The sequence below is a fragment of the Mauremys mutica genome, chromosome 2 (genome assembly GCF_020497125.1).
Source record: "Mauremys mutica isolate MM-2020 ecotype Southern chromosome 2, ASM2049712v1, whole genome shotgun sequence".
In the NCBI taxonomy this organism is placed as follows: Eukaryota; Metazoa; Chordata; order Testudines; family Geoemydidae; genus Mauremys; species Mauremys mutica.
Window position 1 is genome coordinate 248,455,079 of NC_059073.1, and position 23,403 is coordinate 248,478,481.

A 23,403-nucleotide genomic window follows, 5' to 3' on the forward strand; every position below is an offset into this window, starting at 1 on the left:
GCCCCAATCAGACTTGTATATCAGTCAATGCATCCAGGACTTCAGTGCAGATTAAATCAGCAATTAACCTTTCAAGAAATGACTTACAACAAGACTTGAATTAATATTGGCTAAAAGAACAAAACAAAACACTGGCATAGATCAGATTGGGCTCCCTCTACTGGTGGCTCATCAGCTTGCTATGAGGAGACCCTGCCATTGGTTCCCTGGGTGTTTTAAGCCTCTGAAGTCTGAACAAAGCCCACTGTCCCTGTCTTTGGGTCCCTAGGGACATCTCTGGAGCACAGATCTTCTGTCTAGGCTGCAACCATATGGCCCAGCTTCCTAGCCCCTCTGGTCTCACTGCTGACTCCTCAGCTCCCCCCGCCCCCCAAGCTTAAACATACTCTTTCCCAGAACTCCAAAGGTGTAAGCATTCTAGTTTCCCCCTCTTCAAAGGGCCACATGGTAGGTGTAACATATAACACAGATACAAACATGTTATTGCTCTTTACTTAAGCATGACAAATACATAGAGGATATAGATCATATAGAAAACACCACACATCCTGAACACAATGCCCCACACTGTAGCTCACTCTTCCCTTGGAGGGCCATCTATGTTCAGATAGGTAGATGGACAGGAGGAACCTGTCTCAACCTCATCCAGTTCTTGCAGCTGTCTCCCGCATCTTAAATTGGTGAAAGATTAACAAAGAACTCCCAACAGAGCAGCTTTTGTAACCTTCCAGTCCCTCTGTCAGGTGACCTCCTGATCAGCCTCCTCAGGTGACCAGAGCCCAATACCAGATGACTTTGTTACCAAGTGACCCCCTCCTCATCTAGCCAATTCTTGGGGTAGACATTATCTTACTGTCTAGGATGTTTGTACTTGAATAGAGGATCATACCAATTTAACAACTGTCTATTGTTAATCCTGCATCACTATGCCTTGGCATTTCAGTCCATAAAATGTAATATGGAGGTAAAGAGATCATTGAGAAGGCACCTTGTCCCACATTCAAAACAGAGTTTGCAGCTTGGTACATATATATAGAGAGAGTTCATAATCTCACAGAGAATTCATAAATTCCACAGATTTCCAAGTCATCACACACTGTGACAGCCATCTTTTCTCATCAGAAAAACACATCTCACTTAGTTGCCATTGGACAAGCCACCTTAGTTGAATAGCCTAGGAAAGAAAACTATCATCTGCTGAACCCTCCCTCTGCAAACTTCCCACTTCACTTCTCAGGATGCCAAACATTCCTGTTATCACCCTCTGACAATTGCTTGGACCCAATCTCCCTATCGAGTGCTTGATTTGTTTCTCTGCAGAACTATGCCACATGGTTCCCTTTCCTGAATGTTAGGATAGCAAGTAGTATTATTTCCCAACAAATGCCCATTGCAGACATCAAAGTCCTTAGAAAAAACCCAGTTTCTGGTGTTTTCAACCTGGAAATTAAGTAAAGTTTTAACAGTTAAGTGACAAATTGGCAGGGAAAAAGACAGTCTTACCTTGTTTCCTTCTTCCTTGACTTGAGGATTTATGAGTTTTACAAAAGAATAAAACAACTGGCGAATTCTGGAATCTCCTATAAATGCAATATGTTTGTCTAGGAGGCAGTTTTTTGCTTCACTGCAGAAAGAAACAGCATTACAAAATTAACATATTACATTATTTAAGGAATCAATTTAATGAAGGAAATTGATAATTCCTTAAAGGAAATCTTGAATGTTATACAGAAAATTCTAAACATTACATCTAACTCTAAAGAAGGGTAAATTGTTTGGTTTTTTAAAAATACTGAATGCATTACATATAACAAGGGATAGGTATGAAATAAAGAGCCACCCTGATTATTTGATTACACAAATTACTGTAGGCATGAAAGGACTCTCTTTACCATTGGGTGGTGCTGAAAAAAATAAAGACTGAGAAGTTGTATAACTTTATTAAATAACAGAATAATTTTGAGTGATAAAGGTATCTGTCACGGTTTCTATATTAAGTGAATGAAGAGAAAAGTGATAGGTACTTTTATTTCTCAACATTATTTAGTACATTTTCTTATTAAAAAATTCTAAAAAAGGAATATACATTAACTATTTGGGATATTATAACCAAGAATCGTATTTTACCTTTAAATCACAATTTGAAACCATATATAAAACATGTGATGCACCTTGAACTATCTTTAAATTCTTCATAATAAACAAAATGTGCAGTATAAATTATTACTACCACTCTTATCTATTTATATTTAGTAGCACGATCCTATTATGCTAAGCACTCTAGACACATAATGAAAAGAATATCTGCCACAAAGGACTTACACTGAGGGTCCTTTTCTGATCTCTGATAAATTATGTATTTCACTATAACCCATTTAAAAACAATCAGATGCAAGCATCAAGACAGTCAAAAGAGAAGACTGCAGTCCAGTAAACAGATTTCTTACTACCTTCCCCTGTAGAGAATAGAATAAAAATAAAAGAATATAAGGTGATATCCTTACCTATTTTTATATTTATGCATCATACAACTGTGGGGCTGCCATACTTTTTCCCCAAGAAATCTCCCACTGGAGAGAAGATATTCACATGTATCATCGCCTTAAAAAAATTACATTAGAATTAGAATCCAACTACAAAATGTATCATGCAATATCTTAACCATCAACTACTTTATTTTTTAAAAAAAATATTTGGACCACAAAAAGATAAGAAATCATTAGCACTAACTAGAGCCAAGTATACTGTAAGGAGGTCCCGCACAAACTTCTCCATGTAATTTTGCCATTTATTGCCTCTCGCTTCTATCTGAAAACATTCCTCTGTCCGCAGCCAGATGGTGATGATTACATAATTTCTACTAAGGAGCAGGTTGTGAAGTGAACTAGATTAATACTTGGGCCTCCAGAGTTAAAAGAACAGAGCATCAATCTACTGCGCCACCTATCATCCTACAATTATAACAACATAAGGTGAAGTGATTAACATACTAGTACTCTAATGTAATGCTCTTCTGTAAAGATTTAGCATATACTTTGAGCATTTTATATAGAATCTAAGTCTAAAAATGAAATGTGCAGGATTATCTGTTCGTATCTGCTTGCTTAAAATGTAATTACCACCTTAAAGCAGGTGGAATTATATCTCAGTGTTTCAGCAGAAAGAGGTTTACATAGGAATTCTCCGTAGCCTCCGATTCTGCACTGCAGTCAGCTCCTTCAGTCTAAAAGTTGCAAACTAAGGGTCAGATACAGAGATGGTGATTTTTGTTCTTCAAGCTCAAGTAAATTAACATCTTAGGTATGAAACCAATAAATAAGGCCTCTTTAAAATTGTTATGAATACCTGGGCCTGAAGAAAAGGGAAAGATTTTGCTGCTGTTGCCAAGATATTTTTCCAATGAATCAATATTGAAAAAGTTACAAGTAGTTCTGAAATTTCTCTCCAAAAAGAAAAAATAAATGATATTCATGGACACTAGACCTTCATCCAGAATGATTCCAAAGTGCTTTACAAACTATTTAGGAATCATTGGTTTATAGTCAGTCCTCTATTGGGTAAAATGTACCCGCTGTTTAGCGGTTCACAGCAACATTACACCCTAGAAAAATGTAGTTATCTGAACTGAAATTTGTTCTGGACATCAGGATTAGCCATTTTAGTCTTGAGAAGACTACTATGAGATTTTTGGTTATCACTAGCCTAAACCTCAATTGTGCATCTCATCCAAAAGCGGACACCACCTGTAGTGTCTCAAACACTGACTCAAGGAGAAGGCTACCTAATGAATCACCACCATTTCATGAAGAACCTAGGATTTCTTTGGAGGTGTTCTATGTACTGACCCAGCCAAATCCTGCTTAGCTTGAAAAGTATGACGAGATCGCAGCCTCTGCAGTAACTAACAAAATTCTCACATATGTACACCACACTTTGTTCTAATAGCTTAAACCTTAGACTTGGGTTCACAGTATGGAAAAATCATATAGAATTTTTATGTGGAGAGCAGAGTTTCGGGAAAGCAAACTGAACACTAGTTTCTTATAGCATGGCACTAGAGAGAAGAAAACTAGAGGGAATATTTATTTCAGTAATTTTCTATAACTAAGTTACAGGAAAACCTGTAGGAAAGAGATACGGTGTGCTGAAATTGCTTAATATGATCTTAAACACAGATCACTTGAGGATCTGCACTGAGACAAGAGACAGTGGAAGAGGAAGGGAAAAATAAGCACACTGAATAAAGAAAGGCTATTTTCTTGTCAGAGTATTTTACTCCGATAGCAGCAGATTCACATGGCGATGATGTAGCTGTGGTGGCATACAGAATGGACCCATTTTCTTTTCCTCCCCTAATTTTCATTCGACAGAATTGCTCGAGGTTTGTTTTTAATTTGATGTAACTCCCCCAACCTGTATCTTCAGTTTTCTAAGTACAACTTTGAGACAACAACTCATTGGTCCCAATATAGGGTAGCGTTGCAGAATAGCTGCATGTATTTCAGTGTTGGGTGAATATATATTAATAAAAAAAATAATAAATAATTAAAATGGATAGTGTATATATAAGGAGTCTAACTTACATCCCTCCACCCCAAAAATACAGTAGGATTTTCACAGAATAGCTCTTCTACCTCAAAAATGAATAGTTAAGGCATGCAGTCAAATGATGACTCATGCTATACATTTCTTCTCTGGTGCTATGCAAGTTACATCTCCCACCCAATCTAAACTATGCCCCCTTTTGTTCTGAAATAGTATACTGCTGGATATTCTTCAGAAAAATAATATGCCACTTAAAATAATATTAAAACTAAAATTAAAAAAATAAACTTTTGCATTATATTTCCTGGTTGTTGAAGACTTGAGATATTTTCAACCTTACCAGTCTTCTAATTTAAAAAAAAAAAAGTGTTTTTAAATTTAGTATTAATGATACTCTTGATATATGTATAAATATGTAAAGGTTATATGACATACAAATTGTAAAAAAACATATTTAAGATGCAGAATAATAAAGGAATACAAAAGGACAGCGAAACCTTTTGATTGAACAAAAACATTTATTAAATTACATTGATTAACTAATAAAATTCTCAGTGTATGCACTCTCACATTAGTACAGCCATGACAAAATAAGTGAATTCCTATGAAAGTTTTAAATTATCAAATTTAAATTATAAAATTTAAAGTATCAAAGAAAAAGCTCATATGAGCGAATTCAGATACAAATGGAAGATTATTTCCTTGTACCATGAGTTCAAATCATAAGCTCCCACATACCTATTTAATATTGTAAATAGGTAACAAAATGAATTCATGTCTACTTGCTTTAGATGGGGAAATCACATACATGTCACATAATAGCTCAGTCCCAAACATTTTGCTATATACTCTGTCATGAATATCACAGTATTTCCTGCAAAATGTGAAATCTACAAATGTCACTAATATGTTTTTTTTGCAGTGTAGTTGTAGTAATGTTGGTCCCAGAATAAGAGAGAAAGAGGGAGAAAAAGAAAAGGTTGGTGATGTAATATTGTTTATTGGACCAATTTATTCTATTGGTGGAAGGGACACGCTTTTGAGCTTCACAGGGCTCTCCTTCAGACCTCAGGTGTTTCCAGGAGCCTTCTTATGTGGGGAGTGAAGAACCACAGATGATGTGACTCCCTGCCTTATATAGCTTTTGCATATGGCAGGAACCCTTTGTTCCAAAGCTTGGTTCCCAGACCAGTCTGTGGAAAAATACTGACATCCCAAGATGGAGTCCAGCATCATGTGGCCTGGTCACATGTCCTTATAGAATCTGAGGGCTTGGCTACACTTACAAATTTGCAGCGCTGCAGCAGGGTGTGAAAACACACCCTCTCCAGCGCTGCAAATTGCGGCGCTGTAAAGCGCCAGTGTGGTCAAAGCCCCAGCGCTGGGAGCGCGGCTCCCAGCGCTGTCCGTTATTCCCCACAGGGAGGTGGAGTACGGACAGCGCTGGGAGAGCTCTCTCCCAGCGCTGGCGCTTTGACTACACTTAGCGCTTCAAAGCGCTGCCGCGGCAGCGCTTTGAAGTGTAAGTGTAGCCAAAGCCATAGTAGCCATCACCCAGGGGCTGTCTGTAGCCTTCTCAGGAAGGCTCACCAGGTGGGAGATAAACTTCTCCTATGGCCTATTGTTCTCCCTAATGGCTCATTGCCCTGAATAGGCCCTTCACAACCACCTATCTAGACTGAAAGCATCTGTCTAGTGGGCGCTACCCAGGTGTAACTACATTTGAAATACATATACACAATCAATATTCATAACTTCAGATACAAAAATGATACATGCATAGATAGAATAATCATATTAAGCTAATCATAACTTTTCCAATGACACCTCACATGACTTATCTTGCATGCTATAACCATATCATATCATCACTATAAAGAATATGGGGTGCAGTGGCACACCATTTTTTAAACTGATTATGGTGTCCAGGAAGTTGATGCTGCTGTGGGTATGTTCTAGAGAGTCTGAGAGAGGGGTTGTAGTTGTTTAAAATTTGTGGTGGAAATCTGTAAGGGAGCTTAGGTCATCCGTCCAAAGGATGAAAATATCGTCTATGTATCTCAAGTATATCATTGGTTCTGTGGTGTATTTTTCCATAAATTCTTCCTCAAGGTGGCCCCAGAAGAGACTGACATATTGGGGAGCCATCCTAATATCCATGGTTGTTCCCATAATTTGGGCAAAGCATTTGTTGTTAAATGTGAAGTTGTTGTGGCAGAGGATGAAATGGATGAGTTTGGCAATGTTTAAGGTGGATTTCAGAGCACTGTACATTGCAATTAACATAAATATTCCTACAAAGAATTGAACTTTGTAGACACTGAAAACTAATGGGAGATACATCATGAATACATAAAAAAACAATTGTCCAAGCTTTTCTGCTTTTGTATTACTAAATGTGTGCATCTTTCCCACCCTGCTCTAAACACAGTCCACAAACGCACACACACTTCATAGCATTTGGTTTTATTAAACAGAAATTTAAACACAAGGTAAAAAGTTTGACTCATATCTTCTTTCAAGGCGTGGCTGCTCCTAAGGTTCCTATAGTTTATCAGATGTAGGTGGTTAGGATAACAAACCACCTGCACCACTGATTCAGTAAAACTCAACATCCCCCAGCAGAGTGCATTCACAGATAAATGCATGAGCTTGTTACATTGAGGAATCCAGCCAGAAATCCTTGCTGTCATGATCCACCTGATTTACACCTAGTTTAGTGGTATGTATCTTAATTCTGTATTGCCTGGTTTTCAGAGGTTTGAATGCAGCTGAACTCAACATTCTATTATTTTTATTTATTATTTGTATTAACATAGCACCTAGAAGCCCTAGTCTTGGACCAGGGCCTCATTCTGCTAGGCACTGTACAAATACAGAACAAAAAGATAGAATGTAAGCTTTTTAGGCAAGGGACTAAGTATGAGACAAGAGACAACAGATGGATACATATAGGCAGATGAGTAAAAGGACACGAGACAATATCTAGTTAACATGACAGACAGTGGTCCCAGGACACTGGCACCCTAACCAGTGTCGTGTTTTTTGTAGGCATCATGGCAAAGGAGAGTTCTGAGAAGGTTTTGGAAGGAGAATAATGAATTAGTTGTGCAGATATTTATGGGGAGTACTTCCCAAGCGTGAGGAATAGCATGGGAGAAAGCACAGAGGCATTTATTTGGAAATGTAACCAAGCGTCTGATGTAGGCTGGCAGAATGGGCCCAGAAAAACATGAGACAGATTGACAACATTAACTCTCCATAAAAAAAGATTTGGGGCAGTTAATAATGCATGTTAAACAAAAAAAAAAACCTCAACACTTCCATGTTCCACAGATCAGCCATTTCCATTCACTGACTCTCTCTCCTGGGCAATGATTAAACTGGTCACAGAAGGCACTGAATGGATGTTTGTACTTTCAGTGAGTCCCTGTATCATCTGTTCATCCCTCATCTCTCTGCTGGTATAGCCCGGTCCTCCCTCCCCAACCCTCCTCCCTATGGAGGGGTAGGCATCAGTGGAGGCCCTACTGACTGAGGAATTGGACAGAGGATGCAGAAACAGTGCAAAAACTAAGAGTCAGTGGGGCATGTTTTAAAGTGGAAACAGAAATGCAGGGTATGGATATGGGTGGTTTATGCTAGTTAAAGTAGTTTAGGGGTATGCTGGACCCTTGTGCCACAGTGCAACCCTAAAGGATGAAGCATGGCAACGGGCAAGAGCTCTCCCAACCTCCCATACTCCCTGCACTGCCCCAATACTCCATATTCCTTAGATTTGCGCGCACACATACAAAAAAAAGATATAAAAATCTAAAAATGTTATGAGCAACTCATGTTAACCGATGCACAACATCCCTAACCCCTTGAAAAATAACCCAACTAGCTTTTCTTTGTTCACAATCACTCCTATTGTTCAGGAAACAGCCAAAGACCAAAATGACATATCCTAAGTGCTTATTAGCCTTCCATCTTCCTCTATTTAATTAATGCTAGTTTCCTTCACAGTATGTACTTCTACTTTAGAGCACTTACAAACGTTGTCTCTAAAACCAGAAACTTTGGTCTAGGGGCAAAATTTCCAAAAACAGCCCCAGCAGAATGCAGGAAGAAAGCAGTTAACGTGCATAACACAATTTTTTTTGAAAACTGCTGAGGGTAGGGCTGAAACTGAGAATGTTTGCATATGGCTCAGGCTCAATGACCGGAGCATGTCACCTTGAGCTACCCAATTACTATGACAACAGAGCCCTAGCTTCAACAGAAGCCTAGACTTGCTACAGTGCTGAGATAAATCCTGAGCATGTAAGATCAGTTCAGGGAAGATAAGATCCATAGTTTGAGCTCCAGGTGTTGACAAGTAAATGTTTTAAGAACCAAGTGATTTTGTAAACATTTGATGGGGGGAGGAGGAGAAGGAGGGACAGTATTTGTGCAATCCCTTGCTCAAATGACTCCAAATTTGGACCACTACCCCTGCCTCACAACCCCAAAATGAACAACAATTTTTAAGGCAATTGAGCCAGCACCTGGATTTTAGGACATGTCTACACTGCAATCAGGAAGTATGATTGCAGCATGCGTGGGCATAAGCAGACTAGCTCACTAAGGGTATGTCTACATTACGAAATTTGGTCGATTGAATAGAAGTCGATTTTTTAGAAATCGATATGATACAGTCGATTGTGTGTGTCCCCACGAAGCGCATTAAGTCGGCGGGGTGTGTGCACAGTACCGAGGCTAGCGTCGACTTTCGGAGCATTGCACAGTGGTAGCTATCCCACAGTTCCCGCAGTCTCCGCCGCCCATTGGAATTCTAGGTTGAGCTCCCAGTGCCCGATGGGGCAAAAAACATGTCGTCAGGGCCTCCTCTCTCCCTCCCTCCCTCTGTAAAAGCAACGGCAAAAAATTGTTTCTCACCTTTTTTCCTGGGTTACCTGTGCAGACGACATACCACAGCAAGCATGGAGCCCGCTCAGCTCACTGTCACGGTATGTCTCCTGGGTGCTGCTGGGAGATGTGGTACTGCAGTGCTACACAGTAGCATCCCCTTGCCTTGCCTTACAGATGGCAGATGGTGCAATATGACTGCTAGCCGTCGTCGTAGTCCCATGGGTGCTCCTGGCCGACCTCAGGTAGGTTGGTCGAGGGCACCTGGGCAGACATGGGTGCTCCTGGCTGGCCTCAGTGAGGTCAGTCGGGGGGTGCATGGACAAAAATGGGAATGACTCCAGGTCATTCTCTTAAGTTTTCTCTAATGGAGATTCAGTCCTGCCTGGAATATCATGCCAGCGGGAGGCTTCTGCCTCAGGCTGCTCTCCCAGTTGGCAGCACCACGCGGTCGCACCTACCCCAACCTACCCCTTGCTCCCATGCTTCATGAAGCCTGAACAGTAGTAAGGAGCAGTTCAACTATAGGCTGAGCAAGTGCAGAATGGTGGTAGAATGTGCCTTTGGACCTTTAAAAGCTCGTTGGCGCAGTTTACTGACTCAGTTAGACCTCAGCAAAACCAATATTCCCATCATTATTACTGCTTGCTGTGTGCTCCACAATATCTGTGAGAGTAAGGGGGAGACGTTTATGGTGGGGTGGAAGGTTGACGCAAATCGCCTGGCCGTTGATTACATGGTGGTTAGAAGAGGACAGCAGGGTGCACTGCGCATCAGAGAAGCTTTGAAAACCAGTTTAGTGACTGGCCAGGCTACCGTGTGAAAGTTCTGTTTGTTTCTCCTTGATGAAAACCCGCCCCGCTGGTTCACTCTACCTTCCCTGTAAGCAAACTGCCCTGCCCTCCCCTCCCTCCTTTGATCTCCGCTTGCAGAGGCAATAAAGTCATTGTTGTTTCAAATTCATGCATTCTTTATTAATTTGTCACACAAATGGGGGGATAACTGCCAAGGTTATGAGGGGTAGAGGAGGACGGAAGCACAGGGGTCGGGTTGTTGTAGGGGCACCCCGTAGAATGGAATTCAGCTCATCATAGAAGCGGCATGTCTGGGGCTCTGGTTCTTTTGTAGGCTTGCCTGAGCTCCTTAAGTTTCACATGGCACTGCTGCGGGTCCCTGTTATAACCTCTGTCCTTCATGCCCTTGGAGATTTTTTCAAATATTCTGGCATTTCGTCTTTTGGAACCGAGTTCGGATAGCACAGATTCGTCTCCCCATACAGCGATCAGATCTCGTACCTCCCGTTCAGTCCATGCTGGAGCTCTTTTGCGATTCTGGGACTCCATGGTCACCTGTGCTGATGAGCTCTGCATGGTCTCCTGTGCTGATCGATTCGCTATGCTGGCCAAACAGGAAATGAAATTCAAAAGTTCGCAGGGCTTTTCCTGTCTACCTGGCCAGTACATCTGAGCTGAGAGTGCTGTCCAGAGCAGTCACAGTGGAGCACTCTGGGATGGCTCCCGGAGGCCAATACCATCGAATTGCGTCCACACTACCCCAAATTCGACCCAGCAGGGTTGATTTCAGCACTAATTCCCTTGTCGGGGAGGAGTACAGAAATTGATTTTAAGAGCCCTTTAAGTCGACAAAAATGGCTTCATCATGTGGATGAGTGCAGGGTTAAATCGATCTAACGCTGCTAAATTCGACCTAAACTCATAGTGTAGACCAGGGTTAAGAAAAGACGGTTACTCACCGTTGTAATTGTTGTTCTTCGAGATGTGTTGCTCCTATCCATTCCAGTTAGGTGTGTGCGTGCCGCGTGCACGTTCGTCGGAAGATTTTTACCCTAGCAACACTCGGTGGGTCGGCTGGGCGCCCCCTGGAGTGGCGCCGCTATGGCGCAGGATATATGCCCCTGCCGACCCATCCGCTCCTCAGTTCCTTCTTGCCGGCTACTCCGACAGTGGGGAAGGAGGGTGGGTCTGGAATGGATAGGAGCAACACATCTCGAAGAACAACAGTTACAACGGTGAGTAACCGTCTTTTCTTCTTCGAGTGATTGCTCCTGTGCATTCCAGTTAGGTGATTCCCAAGCCTTACGTAGGCGGTGGGGTCGGAGTTAGATGTTGCAGAATGCAAAACTGCTGAGCCAAAGGCTGCATCATCTCTGGACTCTTGGGCCAATGAGGCAAAGGTGTGGACTGAGGACCAGGTAGTTGAACGACACATCCCCTGAAAGGGTATGTGAGCCAGGAAGGCAGCAGAGAAGCCTGAGCCCTGGTGGAATGTGCCGTAAGGTGGCTCTATGGATCATGGGCCAAAACACAGGTGGTGCGGATGCACGACGTCATTGAAGATGAAATCCTCTAGGAGGAGACAGGTATGCCCTTCGTCCGGTATGCCAGTACGACGAAGATTTGGGGGCGTTACGGAAGGGCTTTGTCCGCTCAATATAGATTGCGGATGCCCTACGGACGTCAAGGGAGGGCAATTGTTGCTCTCCTTGCGATGAGTGTGGCTTCGGAAAGAAGACCGGAAGGAAGATATCCTGGTTGATATGAGAGGCTAACACCACCTTTAGGGAGGAAGGCCGGACGTGGTCACAACTGCCCTTGTCCTTGAGAAACACGGTATACCGTGGGTCCATCGTGAGAGCCTGAAGCTCGGAGACTCGTCTGACCGATGGAAAGGCTACAAGGAAAAACTGTCTTCCAGGACAGGTATGTCAGTGAGCATGTTGTCAGTGGCTCGAATGGGGCAATCATAAACTGGTTAGAACCAGGTTGAAGACCCAGGTTTTGGCAGGGGCCAACTGGGGGGGGGTATAACGCCCCAAGACCTTGAGGAACCTAAAAACCACAAGGTGTAAGAATACGGAGTGTCCACTCTCCGCTGGGTGGAAGGGAGAGATGGCTGCCAAGGGTACCCTTAATGAGGACCGCGTCAGGTGCTGCTGTTTGACAGACCAGAGGTAGTCCAAGACGGACTGGATCAGGACCTCGGCGGGAGAAACATTGTGCGTTTCGTAGCAGCAGGAGAAACGCTTCCACTCTGCCAGATACGTTAACCGAGTGGAAGATTTCCTACCACCCAGGAGAATCCTGTAGAGCCGAGGCAGAACAATGCAACTGGGATCGGTTTAGCCACGCAGCAGCCATGCTGTGAGGTGCAGGGATTACAAGTCTGGGTGGTGAAGCTTGCCGTGATCCCGCATTATGAGGTCTGGGCAAAGAGGCAGGGAAATAGGGTTGGCTACTGACAGGGGTAGCAACCTGGTGTACCAGTGCTGCCTGGGTTACGCTGGAGCGATCATGATCAGGTGCGCTCTGTCCCTGCGGAGTTTTAGCAGGACCCTGTGGACCAGCGGGAATGGTGGAAAGCGTACAGCCGATGGCTCATCCATGGCATCAGAAACACCTCCAAGATCGAGCCCGGGGAGAGGCCTTGGAATGAGGAGACTTCTCTCTCTTTTCGTTCTCGCGAGAGCGAAGAGGGCTATGTGGGGAAAGTCCCACTTCCGAAAAACGGAATGGATAATGTCCGGAGGAAACGACCACTTGTGAGACAGGAAGGATCTGCTGAGGCGATCCGCCAGCTGAAACGCCTGGTATACAAGGCAGACTGCTCTCAGCTCTCGGACACTGATGTGTAAGGCCAGCTCTTGAGCCGACCGAAGGCTGTGAGTGCGAAACTGACCCAGGTGAGCACCCAGCCGAGAGATGGGGTGTCTGTCATGAGGGACCCCGAGGAGTGAATGGAACAGCATCCCTGGATACACCAGGGAGGGCGCTGACTCCCGGTCGAGGGAGCCTAGGATGCTCAGGGGGAACGAGAAGACCATGAGAATGCCATCTCTGCCCGGGTGGTACACCAAGGTGAGCCACAATTGAAGTGGACAGAAGCGAAGCCTGGCATGTTTGGAAACAAACGTGCAGACAGCCATGTGACTCAGGAAACCTAGGCAAGTGCGAGCCAAAGTTGTCGGGAAGGTCCGTAGACCGTGTACAATTGTTACCATCGCCTGCAACCGAGGCTGAGGTAAGCAGGCTCTGGCGAGACTGGAGTCCAGGATGGCCCCAATGAATTCTATTCCCTGTGTGGGAATCAGAGTGGATTTTTCTATTGATCATCAGGCCTAGACACAGGAATAGGTCCGTGTCGATGCCCACATGACTGGTAACTTGGGCCTGGTGGTCCCTATGGAAACGACGGTAGGCCTGAAACCGGGGGTACCTTCTCTGTGGAAGAGAAATGGCGACGTGAAAATACGCGCCTTTCATATCGAGGGCGGCATACCAGTCTCCGGGATCCAAGGATGGGATGACGGTCCCCATGGGTACCATGCGGAACTTATCTGCATCGTGAACTTGTTGAGTCCCACAGATCTAGGATAGGCCTGAGACCTCCCTTCGCCTAAGGGATTAGGTTTCGTCCTTAGGTACCTCCTGTATAGCTCCGATGAAGAGGAGCGTCAGCACCTCTTACAAGAGGAATCGCTCACGAGAGGGGTCCCTACTCCTTTGGGGTCCTGATTGATGCCTACGACTGCGTAAGCGACGCCTGCTGGCAAAGTCCTGGCTTTGTCTAGGCGCAGGGTAAGAGCGGTGAGGCTGGGGACGGAAGGGTCGGCGCTGAAGCACCGGCGTGTGCATGCCGAGAGAGAGCGGAAAGTGACCCTGTTGCCCTTTAGGCTTTGCAGCCTAGGGCCAGTTTTTTCAGAGAACAGGCCTTTGCCATTGAAGGGCAAGTCCTGTATAGTGTGCAGCAGCTGCGAGGGAAGGCTCGATAACTGGAGCCATGAAATATGCCTCGTGGCAACACCTGAGGCCAGAGTCGTGGCAGCGGAGTCAGCTGCATCCAACGAGGCCTGGAGGGAAGCTCTCGCTAGCGACTTCCTTTGTTCCAGGAGGGCATCGAACTCTTGACGGGAGTTCTGAAGAACCGACTCTGTAAATTTGCCCACCGCCACCCATAGTAGCGGCTAAGCAGGGCTTGCTAGTTTGCTACACAAAGTTGCAGGGCTCCCACCGAGTACATCTTATGGCCCAGTAAGACCATTAGGCTAGCCTCCTTGGATTTAGGGGCTGGTGCCTGCTGGCCATGGCGTTCCGTCCCATTGAGGGACTGGACGACAATGGAGCGGGGGGGGAGATGTACATATAGGTACTCGTACCCCCTGGAGGATACCATGTACTTGCATTTCGATCAGAAGAGGGCCCGAGGAGTATGTTCCTGCCCCCGCCTCATCTGGGGAGGAGGAAGAAGAAAGGCCAGGTACAAGCGGGTCCTGTGTGGGCTCGTGCTCCTGGACGACCTCCTGAACCGGTGGGATCTGGGAGCCCGGTGGCTGAACCGGGCCCTGCTCTGTACCGTTCGGAGGGGGACGGCTAATTGTCTCCTCTGGCACCCAGAGCTCCGACGGAACGGAGCGAGACGGGACCACCGGTACGCCTCTGGCGTGGTAGTACGCCCAAGTGACTAGAATGACCACTGATAGGGCTCCTGGAAGACTCTGGAGGGCACATCGGAAAACAGAGTACTGCGCATATGAAGTGTCCGCACGAGGCAACACTGATGCGTGGCTGGATGGCCCTGGAGGAGCTGAAAAGCCCTTGGTAGAGTCTCCCTCGCTAACCGACCTCGCTTGACGCGGCACCGGGGATCGGTACTGGGAGACATACCGGTACCGAGAACGGGACCTGCCACCGGAGCTGTGCTGGGCGGTCGACCGAGAGCGCGAGGCTCGATGTTCAGGAGTGGCTACGGGAGTCCCGGTGCCTAGGGCGGTGCCGGGAGCTGGATAGGTGCTGAGTGTACCGGGCCGGCGAACGGGACGCCGACCGGTGCCGTGAGCACTACTGGTACCGAAATGGAGAACAGTGCCGAGACTGTGAGCGGCGTCGGGACCTCGATCGGTGACGGGACCGAGAACGTCTGCGGGACCGCGATCGTGAGCGGTGCCACTCTGCGGTGCCGATGCAGGGTGGCGTGAGCAAGACAGGCTCGCCGATAGACAATATAACCCTCACCGGCGGTGCCGGGGGTTAAACCAGCGCAGGCTCTGCCCTTGCCATCAACTCCCTCGCTGTGGAAATGTTTCCGGCGTGGAGGGAATAGTGAGCTCGACCACAGTTCGCACCGGAGAGCGTTCAGGTGCTGGACTCGACGGCTCTTGCGTGGCCGGAGTCTACGATGCTGATACTGTCGGTGCCGCAGCAGGTACCGGTGGCGAGCAGTGCGACGTAGTAGAGCGCTCGGGCTGCGGAGCAGGCGGCTCGGACGCAGCGTCATAGCGAGCGTGACCACGGTTCGTACCGGGGAGCTGTCCAGCACCGGACTCGACAGCTCTTGCCTGGCCGGAGTTAATGGTGCGGATATTGTCGGTGCCGCGGCAGACATCGGTGCCGGGCGATCCGACTGAGCATAGCGCTCGGCTGCGGAGCAGGCGGCTCAGACGCAGCTTCATAGCCAGCTCGACCACGGTCCGAACCGGGGAGCTGTCCAGCACCGGACTCGACAGCTCTTGCCTGGCCGGAGTTAATGGTGCGGATATTGTCGGTGCCGCGGCAGACATCGGTGCCGGGCGATCCGACTGAGCATAGCGCTCGGCTGCGGAGCAGGCGGCTCGGACGCAGCTTCATAGCCAGCTCGACCACGGTCCGTACCGGGGAGCTTTCCAGCACCGGACTCAACGGCTCTTGCCTGGCCGGAGTTAATGGTGCGGATATTGTCGGTGCCGCGGCAGACATCGGTGCCGGGTGATCCGACTGAGCATAGCGCTCGGCTGCGGAGCAGGCGGCTCGGACGCAGCAAGGATATTGTGCCTCTTCCTCCTCCAGGAGAGGGATCCATGCCGAGTGGACGGCGGAGCCAGCGACGGCCGGTGCCGAGAGGCCTTGGCGGTACCGGCAATCCGGTTCCGAGGGAGCGCTCCTTGAAGATTAACCAGCGCTCGGCGCCGAGAGCGGAGGAGCAAGAGCTGCCTCCCTCAGGAGCTGTTTGAGACGAAAGTCCCGCTCCCCTTTGTTATCGGATTAAAGGCCTCACAAATGCGGCACTTATCTGTGAGGTGGGATTCCTCGAGGCACTTAGGAGAGGATCTCTTGTCGGCATCGGCTTGTGGCCGGCCGAGCATTATAAAACCCTGTGGACCGGGCATCGGACCCGGCACCGGGTGAGGGGAAGGGGATAAACCCCGAACCCCTGTGAAATAAATAAATACACTATACTATACTACAAACAATAAAGTTAACTACAACTAGAAACATCTGAACTATTTACTTAACGAGAGAAACTACGAGTAGCTAGGGAAGTGGAGGTCAGCTAAGCCGCGCTCCACTGTTCCAACGACCGACACAGGCGGTAAGAAGGAACTGAGGAGCGGATGGGTCGGCAGGGGTATATATCCTGCGCCATAGTGGCGCCACTCCAGGGGGCGCCCAGCCGACCCACCGAGTGTTGCTAGGGTAAAAATCTTCCGACGAACGTGCACGCGGCATGCACACACCTAACTGGAATGCATAGGAGCAATCACTCGAAGAAGAACAGCAGTGTAGCCACAACAGCACAAGCAGCAGCATGGGTTATCCCCCTGAGTACACACCCAGGGTCCCAGGTGGAATTAGACTTGAATGGCTAGACTACTGCTATTTTTAGTGAGTAAACTAGATCATGACTAGGTCGCCTATGTCTATACATGCTACGATCACACCTTCTGACTGCAGAGTAGACCTACCTATAAAGCACTGAAAGTAGTCTTTAAAACAGTAGGCAATTCTGAGGCCAGGTCTACACTACAAACTTACATTGGTGTCATTACATTACTCAGGGGTGTGAAAAATCCACACCCGAGTGACCTAGTTATATTGACATAATCCCCACTGTAGACAGTGCTGTGTTGGCAGGAGAGCTCCTCCTGTTGACACAGCTGTCGCCTCTGGCAGAGGTGGATTAACTATGCCAACAAGAGAAGGTCTCCCACTGGCATAGTAGAGTCTTCACTAAAGCACTACAGCAGCACAGCTGCAGCTTTTTAAGTGTAGACCTGCCCTGAGACTTAACTATAACAAAGCTGAGACTCCACTATTATTATGTGCAACTATAACAATCTCCGCTCTCATACACTTACCATGCATCACCAATAGGATGAATCTCAAATATTTAATATTCATCAATCCCAAGAGTACATACATACAAATAATTATCCTTTTAACACAGGGATAATTTCAGACCATGGGATTACACCTTCAACATACACTACCAACAACTGGGTTTGAATGTTTTAGCTCCTTAGGTCAGCAAGACAGAATGTTCCACAGGATCACTAGAAGTGTTCCCAACATCTGATGTCTATTTTCTATCATTAGACATAAGAACTTCTGTTAACATGTAACAATAGGAGATCTTTTGGAGAGATGGGAGAGTTTGAAGTGGGGGAGGAGGGGAGAGTGACAAATGAAGAAGCAAAAAGTGACATATTAGTGAAGGAAAGGGTATGAATAGGGTAGAAAAGGAAAGAACATGGATCAAAATGAGGAGATAAAATAAGCAGAGTCAGACAACCATAAATTGTGTCTCCAAGAAAAGTCAATATAGGCATTAGCGAGCAACAACAGAAGACGGATGAATCACTTGACTAACAAAACAAACGAGCCATGAAACTTTCTTTAAAAAAAACAACTACCCTATCTCTGACCATTATTGAGAACAATTCCTTTTATGTGATGAGAAGAACCCTAAAAAGTGCCCCAGTATACCTAAAACGTAGGACGTTATTATTCTTTGTTCCCCTCATATTTTATTTGAAATAGCAAAAATAAATTAAGTTTAATATTCATGAAATGTCATGAGCATGCATACTGTAGTAATTGATAGAGAACATAATTTAATTCTATTTTGTTAGTTATTCCCTCTATATATCGTTCTACTGAATTCATGGAATAACAGTCTCCATCCAATGACAAAAACAACACAATCTCATAATAAACAAACTCTGAATCTGAATGAACAAAGCATCTTCCTTATTTTCAGATATATGAATTACAATAGTGATAAATATTTTGTTAAATGTAAAATAACTTTAAGTAGTACTTAACTGCAGAATATTTGGTGATCCATTTAATAAAGAAAAAATGCAAAATTATAAATAAAAACCTATCCCCAATAGGATTTCAACACCATAGCTTTGACATATATATTACTAAGACGACAAAATACACAATACTAATGCTAAGATTTGTGACATTTTCTAAACAATTAGGCAAGTGAATACTCTGGAGAATGTATAGATAGGTTAAAGCTAGTTTTCATACAATTTTGCATAAAGATAGTTTCTATATCAAAACTTATAACTAAGTTCTGTGTATCCACATCTCTCATCATTAGCAGTTAATTTGAAAGCTGTATCAAATTTTAGTTTGTCTCTTTATAAGCAGGAAAGCTTCCCTTGCCTTCATGTACAGGCCACAGTCCTGCACTTACATGATCATTTTTACACTAGTGGATAGTCCCACTGAATTTAATAGGATTACTTAGGGCACGTCTTCACTGGCTATGTTAAAGTGCTGCCGCAGCTTGTGTAGTTGCGGCATAGAGCTCCACAAGGAGTGTAGTGCAGCTCCCAGCGCTGGTGCACTGTCTACACTGGCACTTTACAGCGCTGAAACTTGCAGCGCTCAGAGGTATGTTTTTTCACACCCCTGAGCAAGAAAGTTGCAGTGCTGTAAAGTGCCAATGTAGACAAGCCCTTACATCTGTAAAATTACTCCCATGTGCAGTTGCAGGATTAGGGCCAAAATTAGCCAATAAAACCTACAATTTCCCATCATTCTCCTACTAACTTTTCTTCCAAACATGCAATAAGAGCTATTTTACCATGTTTCAATAGAAAACAAAATCTAATAAAAAACATTTAGCAAGTATAACATCTCCTCAGTCAAAAGCAGAAAAAGACCATTGAGGCAATAAAAGCTAAAGCAAACATTTACACAAATGCTTTACTCACGTGAGTAGTCACATGTTTCTGCAGACTAAGGCAGTGGTTCTTAACCAAGGGTACGCATATCCGTGGTGGTACACAGAAGTCTTCTAGGGGTTACATCAACTATCTAGACATTTGTCTAGTTTTACAACAGGTTGCACAAAAAGCACTAGCAAAGTCAGTACAAACTAAAATTTCATACAGACAATGGCTTTTTATATTGCTCTATATACTATACACTTAAATGTAAGTACAATATTTATATTCCAATTGATATATTTTATAATTCTATGGTAAACCTGAGAAAGTAAGCAATTTTTTAGTAATAGTGTGCTGTGATACTTATATATGTCTGATTTTGCAAACAAATAGTGTTTAAGTGGGGTGAAACTTGGGGTACACAAGACAAATCAGACTCCTGAAAGGGGTACAGTAGTCTGGAAAGATTGAGAGCCACTGGACTAAGGGACATGGATGAAAGGACAGGTTAGCCACCAACGAATTACATAGTATCCAATTACTAGTCAAAAAACACTAAAATTATACTAACCTCCATTCCCCTGAACATGATATTGTTTAGTAGTAGTGATCATTATACATTATAATTTCCCCCATCTTCATATGTCTTTACCCATTTTTAGGATTGCTCACTTTTTCATATGCTTTTCTAGTGACTGGCTATTGCCTTTCCGCTCTAATGCTCCCTGTTTGAACAGTCCACAATACTAGTCTTTACCACCACAGGGAAAAAGTATGTTATTGACTAATTGTCTCCAGGTGTAGCACTGCATATTTGACTAAGCAAATCATAAAGGTTTTTGTCCCTTATCTAAAGGATCAGGTAATGACCATTACTTGTTTAGGAAACAAGCCTCAACATACAAAAAGTCTGAGGCTGTGGCTACACTTAGCGCTTCAAAGCGCTGCCGCGGCAGCGCTTTGAAGCGCTAAGTGTAGTCAAAGCGCCAGCGCTGGGAGAGAGCTCTCCCAGCACTGTCCGTACTCCACCTCCCTGTGGGGAATAACGTACAGGGGCTTTGACCACACTGGCGCTTTGCAGCGCCGCAATTTGCAGCGCTGGAGAGGGTGTGTTTTCACACCCTGCTGCAGCGCTGCAAATTTGTAAGTGTAGCCAAGCCCCGAGCTGACAATCTAGTCCAGGGGTGGGCAAACTATGGCCCGCGGGCCACATCCGGCCTGCGGAACTGTCCTGCCTGGCCCCCAAGCTCCTGGCCCAGGAGGCTAGCCCTGGCCCCTCCCCTGCTGTTCTCCCTCCCCCGCAGCCTCAGCTCGCTCACTCTGCTGCCAGCGCAATGCTCTAGGAGGCGGGGCTGTGAGCTCCTGGGGCAGCGCAGCTGCAGAGCCTGGCCTGACCCGGTGCTTTGTGCTGTGTGGCGGCGGCAGCGTGGCCTGGCTCCATCCGGGAGGCGCGGCTGTAGTGCCACCAGCCACCAGTGCTCCAGGCAGCGCAGTAAGGGGGCAGGGGAGTTGGATAGAGGGCAGGGGAGTTCGGGGTGGTGGTCAGGGGGCGGGAGTGTGGATGGTGGTCAGGGGGGAAACAGGGGGTTGAATGGGGGCAGAAGTCCTGGGGGGCAGTCAGGAAGGAGGGGGGGGGGTTGGATGGGGCAGGGGTCCCCAGGGGAGGCCATCAGGAAAGAGAGGAGAGGTTGGATGGGGCAGTGGGAGTCCGGGGGGGGCATATAGGAGGTGGGGGCTGGGCCACGACCCCCTCCCCTAACCGGCCCTCCATACAATTTACGAAACCCGATGCGGCCCTCCGGCCAAAAGTTTGCCCACCCCTGATTTAGTCCTATACTCTTTTAAGTACATAATTAATTTAAAAGTTTGGGTTTTTTTAAGTAGCATAGAAGAGGAATAAAACACTTTTTTTGGCTGTGGCAAAATTATTAATGCACAATCTTCTGATTTCTCTCAAAAAACACATGCAATCTTCTTAACCTTTTAAGGTTTTATATGATCAACAGTGCTTGGTGTTATCTAACAAACTCATATCCAATCCTGTGACAGCGTTTTCTCTTCCTCAGACAGTTTCAATTTCACTTTATGTGAAAACTTGAGAAATTAGCGAAGAGTGATTGTGACGCTGCACTCTATATGATTTTATAAAAATATGCTAATGAGTGTGAATATAATGTAACTGGAATATGCTTCATGCAAAAGGTCTCTTGTAAGGTATCATTACAACGCTTATAATCTACTGAGTGTGGTCATCCTATTTGTATAAATGTATCACTCTTGTATCTGAAACTAGAAATATGAAACATAACTCTGAGGTCCTACTGTAGTTATGCAAAGTGTGGGCCATTAATGGTGGTTTGGAATCTTTATGGCTCCCATTAACCAGGACAATTGTCTATAGATGGCTCTGTTTTACTTGTAAGTCTTCCTGTATACGTGTGTGCTGGCAAGTGTGTAATGAAGTCTTACAGTAACATGTTATGTCACCTGAACTGGAATCCATCTTTAACCTGGTGTTTTTCCATTTAGAAGGAGGGGTGGGAACCCAGAGAGGGACAAAGGATTCTTGCCTTATGCAAAAGATATATAAGTGGGTGGAAGAGAACAAAGGGCGTGGCCATCAAGAGAAATCCCCTATCTACCACCTGAGCTGGAACAAGGGCTGTACCTGGGGAAAGGATTGTTCCCAGACTAGGAAGGGATCCAATCTCTGAAAAACTTATTGAAACATCTCTGAGGGTGAGATTTTATCTGTATTTAGTTTTACTACTGTATTAGGCATAGACTTGCAGGTTTTATTTTATTTTACTTGGTAATTCACTTTGTTCTGTCTGCTATTACTTGGAATCACTTAAATCTTACTTTCTGTATTTAATAAAATCACTTTTACTTATTAATTAACCCAGAGTATGTATTAATACCTGGGGGGGGGGGGAAACAGCTGTGCATATCCCTCTATCATTGTTATAGAGGGTGAACAATTTATTAGTTTACCCTGTATAAGCTTTAAGGGTAAAACAGATTTATTTGGGCCCCATTGGGAGTTGAGCATCTGAGTGTTAAAGGCAGGAACACTTCTTAAGTGGCTTTCAGTTAAGTCTGCAGCTTTGGGGCATGTGGTTCAGACCCTGGGTCTGTGTTGGAGCAGACTGGTGTGTCTGGCTCAAGACAGGGCGCTGGAGTCCCAAGCGGGCAGGGAAAGCAGGGGCAGAAGTAGTCTTGGCACATCAATTGACAGCCCCAAGGGGGTTTCTGTGATCCAACCCAACACAGTGATTATTCATCAACTTTGGAAAACAGCAGACATTTTGCTGGTTTTGATTTATACACAGACACCCTCCCCATACCCTATCCCTACCCCGCCTCTACCCACACAGGGGTATTCATTACATTCCTTGATATCTCTGAAACAGACTGAGCCTATATGGAAAAATGTGGATGTGTACTACACCGTTAGAATAGTTTCATTGGCAGTACAAGAGTGAAAGTGGTAGCATAATAGGACACAAGCACTTTTACCATTCTTAGCTAACTGTGCACTGAGTTCAATTTTCACATGTCCAATTTTCCTACTGTAGACAAGGCCTACTGCGCTGTACTGTGGATAAAGTTCCTACTTTACCCACAGGACTGTGCAGCAGGATTGTGTGTGTAAACTAGAAATAGGTGATGAGATCCCTTTAAATTTTTCATTGCTGTTTATGGAATATGCTGGATTTGCAACACTGGAACTGAAATGTTCTAATTATCCACTGAACAGGCACCAGTGCAAGTTTCTCTGTATTGTCCTACCAAAATATCTCAACCTTAAAATGGGTCATTTCAAATGATAAAGAAACTGACCTATGTTTGTACTCTCTCATCCCTTGGCTCTTCCACTAAAAAAAATAAAAAATCTACCTATCTAGTTGTGATGTTATCTGATTAAAATACGACCATGTAGATCATTGTTGCTACCACTGTTATATAATTGCAACAAATCTTGTACAAAGTATGTCAAGTAAGTGTCT

General features: G+C 45.2%; 1 protein-coding gene across 1 annotated transcript in view; it reads right to left on the reverse strand.

Annotated features, from left to right (window-relative positions):
• The window catches only part of CASD1 (CAS1 domain containing 1), a 72,321-nt gene that overhangs the window by 38,790 nt on the left and 10,128 nt on the right, over positions 1-23,403 (reverse strand). Inside the window, exons 2-3 of the mRNA XM_045008209.1 lie at positions 2,505-2,601; positions 1,504-1,624 (exon numbers count right to left, since the gene is read on the reverse strand). Coding sequence (XP_044864144.1) covers positions 1,504-1,624; positions 2,505-2,601 — 218 coding nt within the window. The remainder of the gene's footprint in view (positions 1-1,503; positions 1,625-2,504; positions 2,602-23,403) is intronic.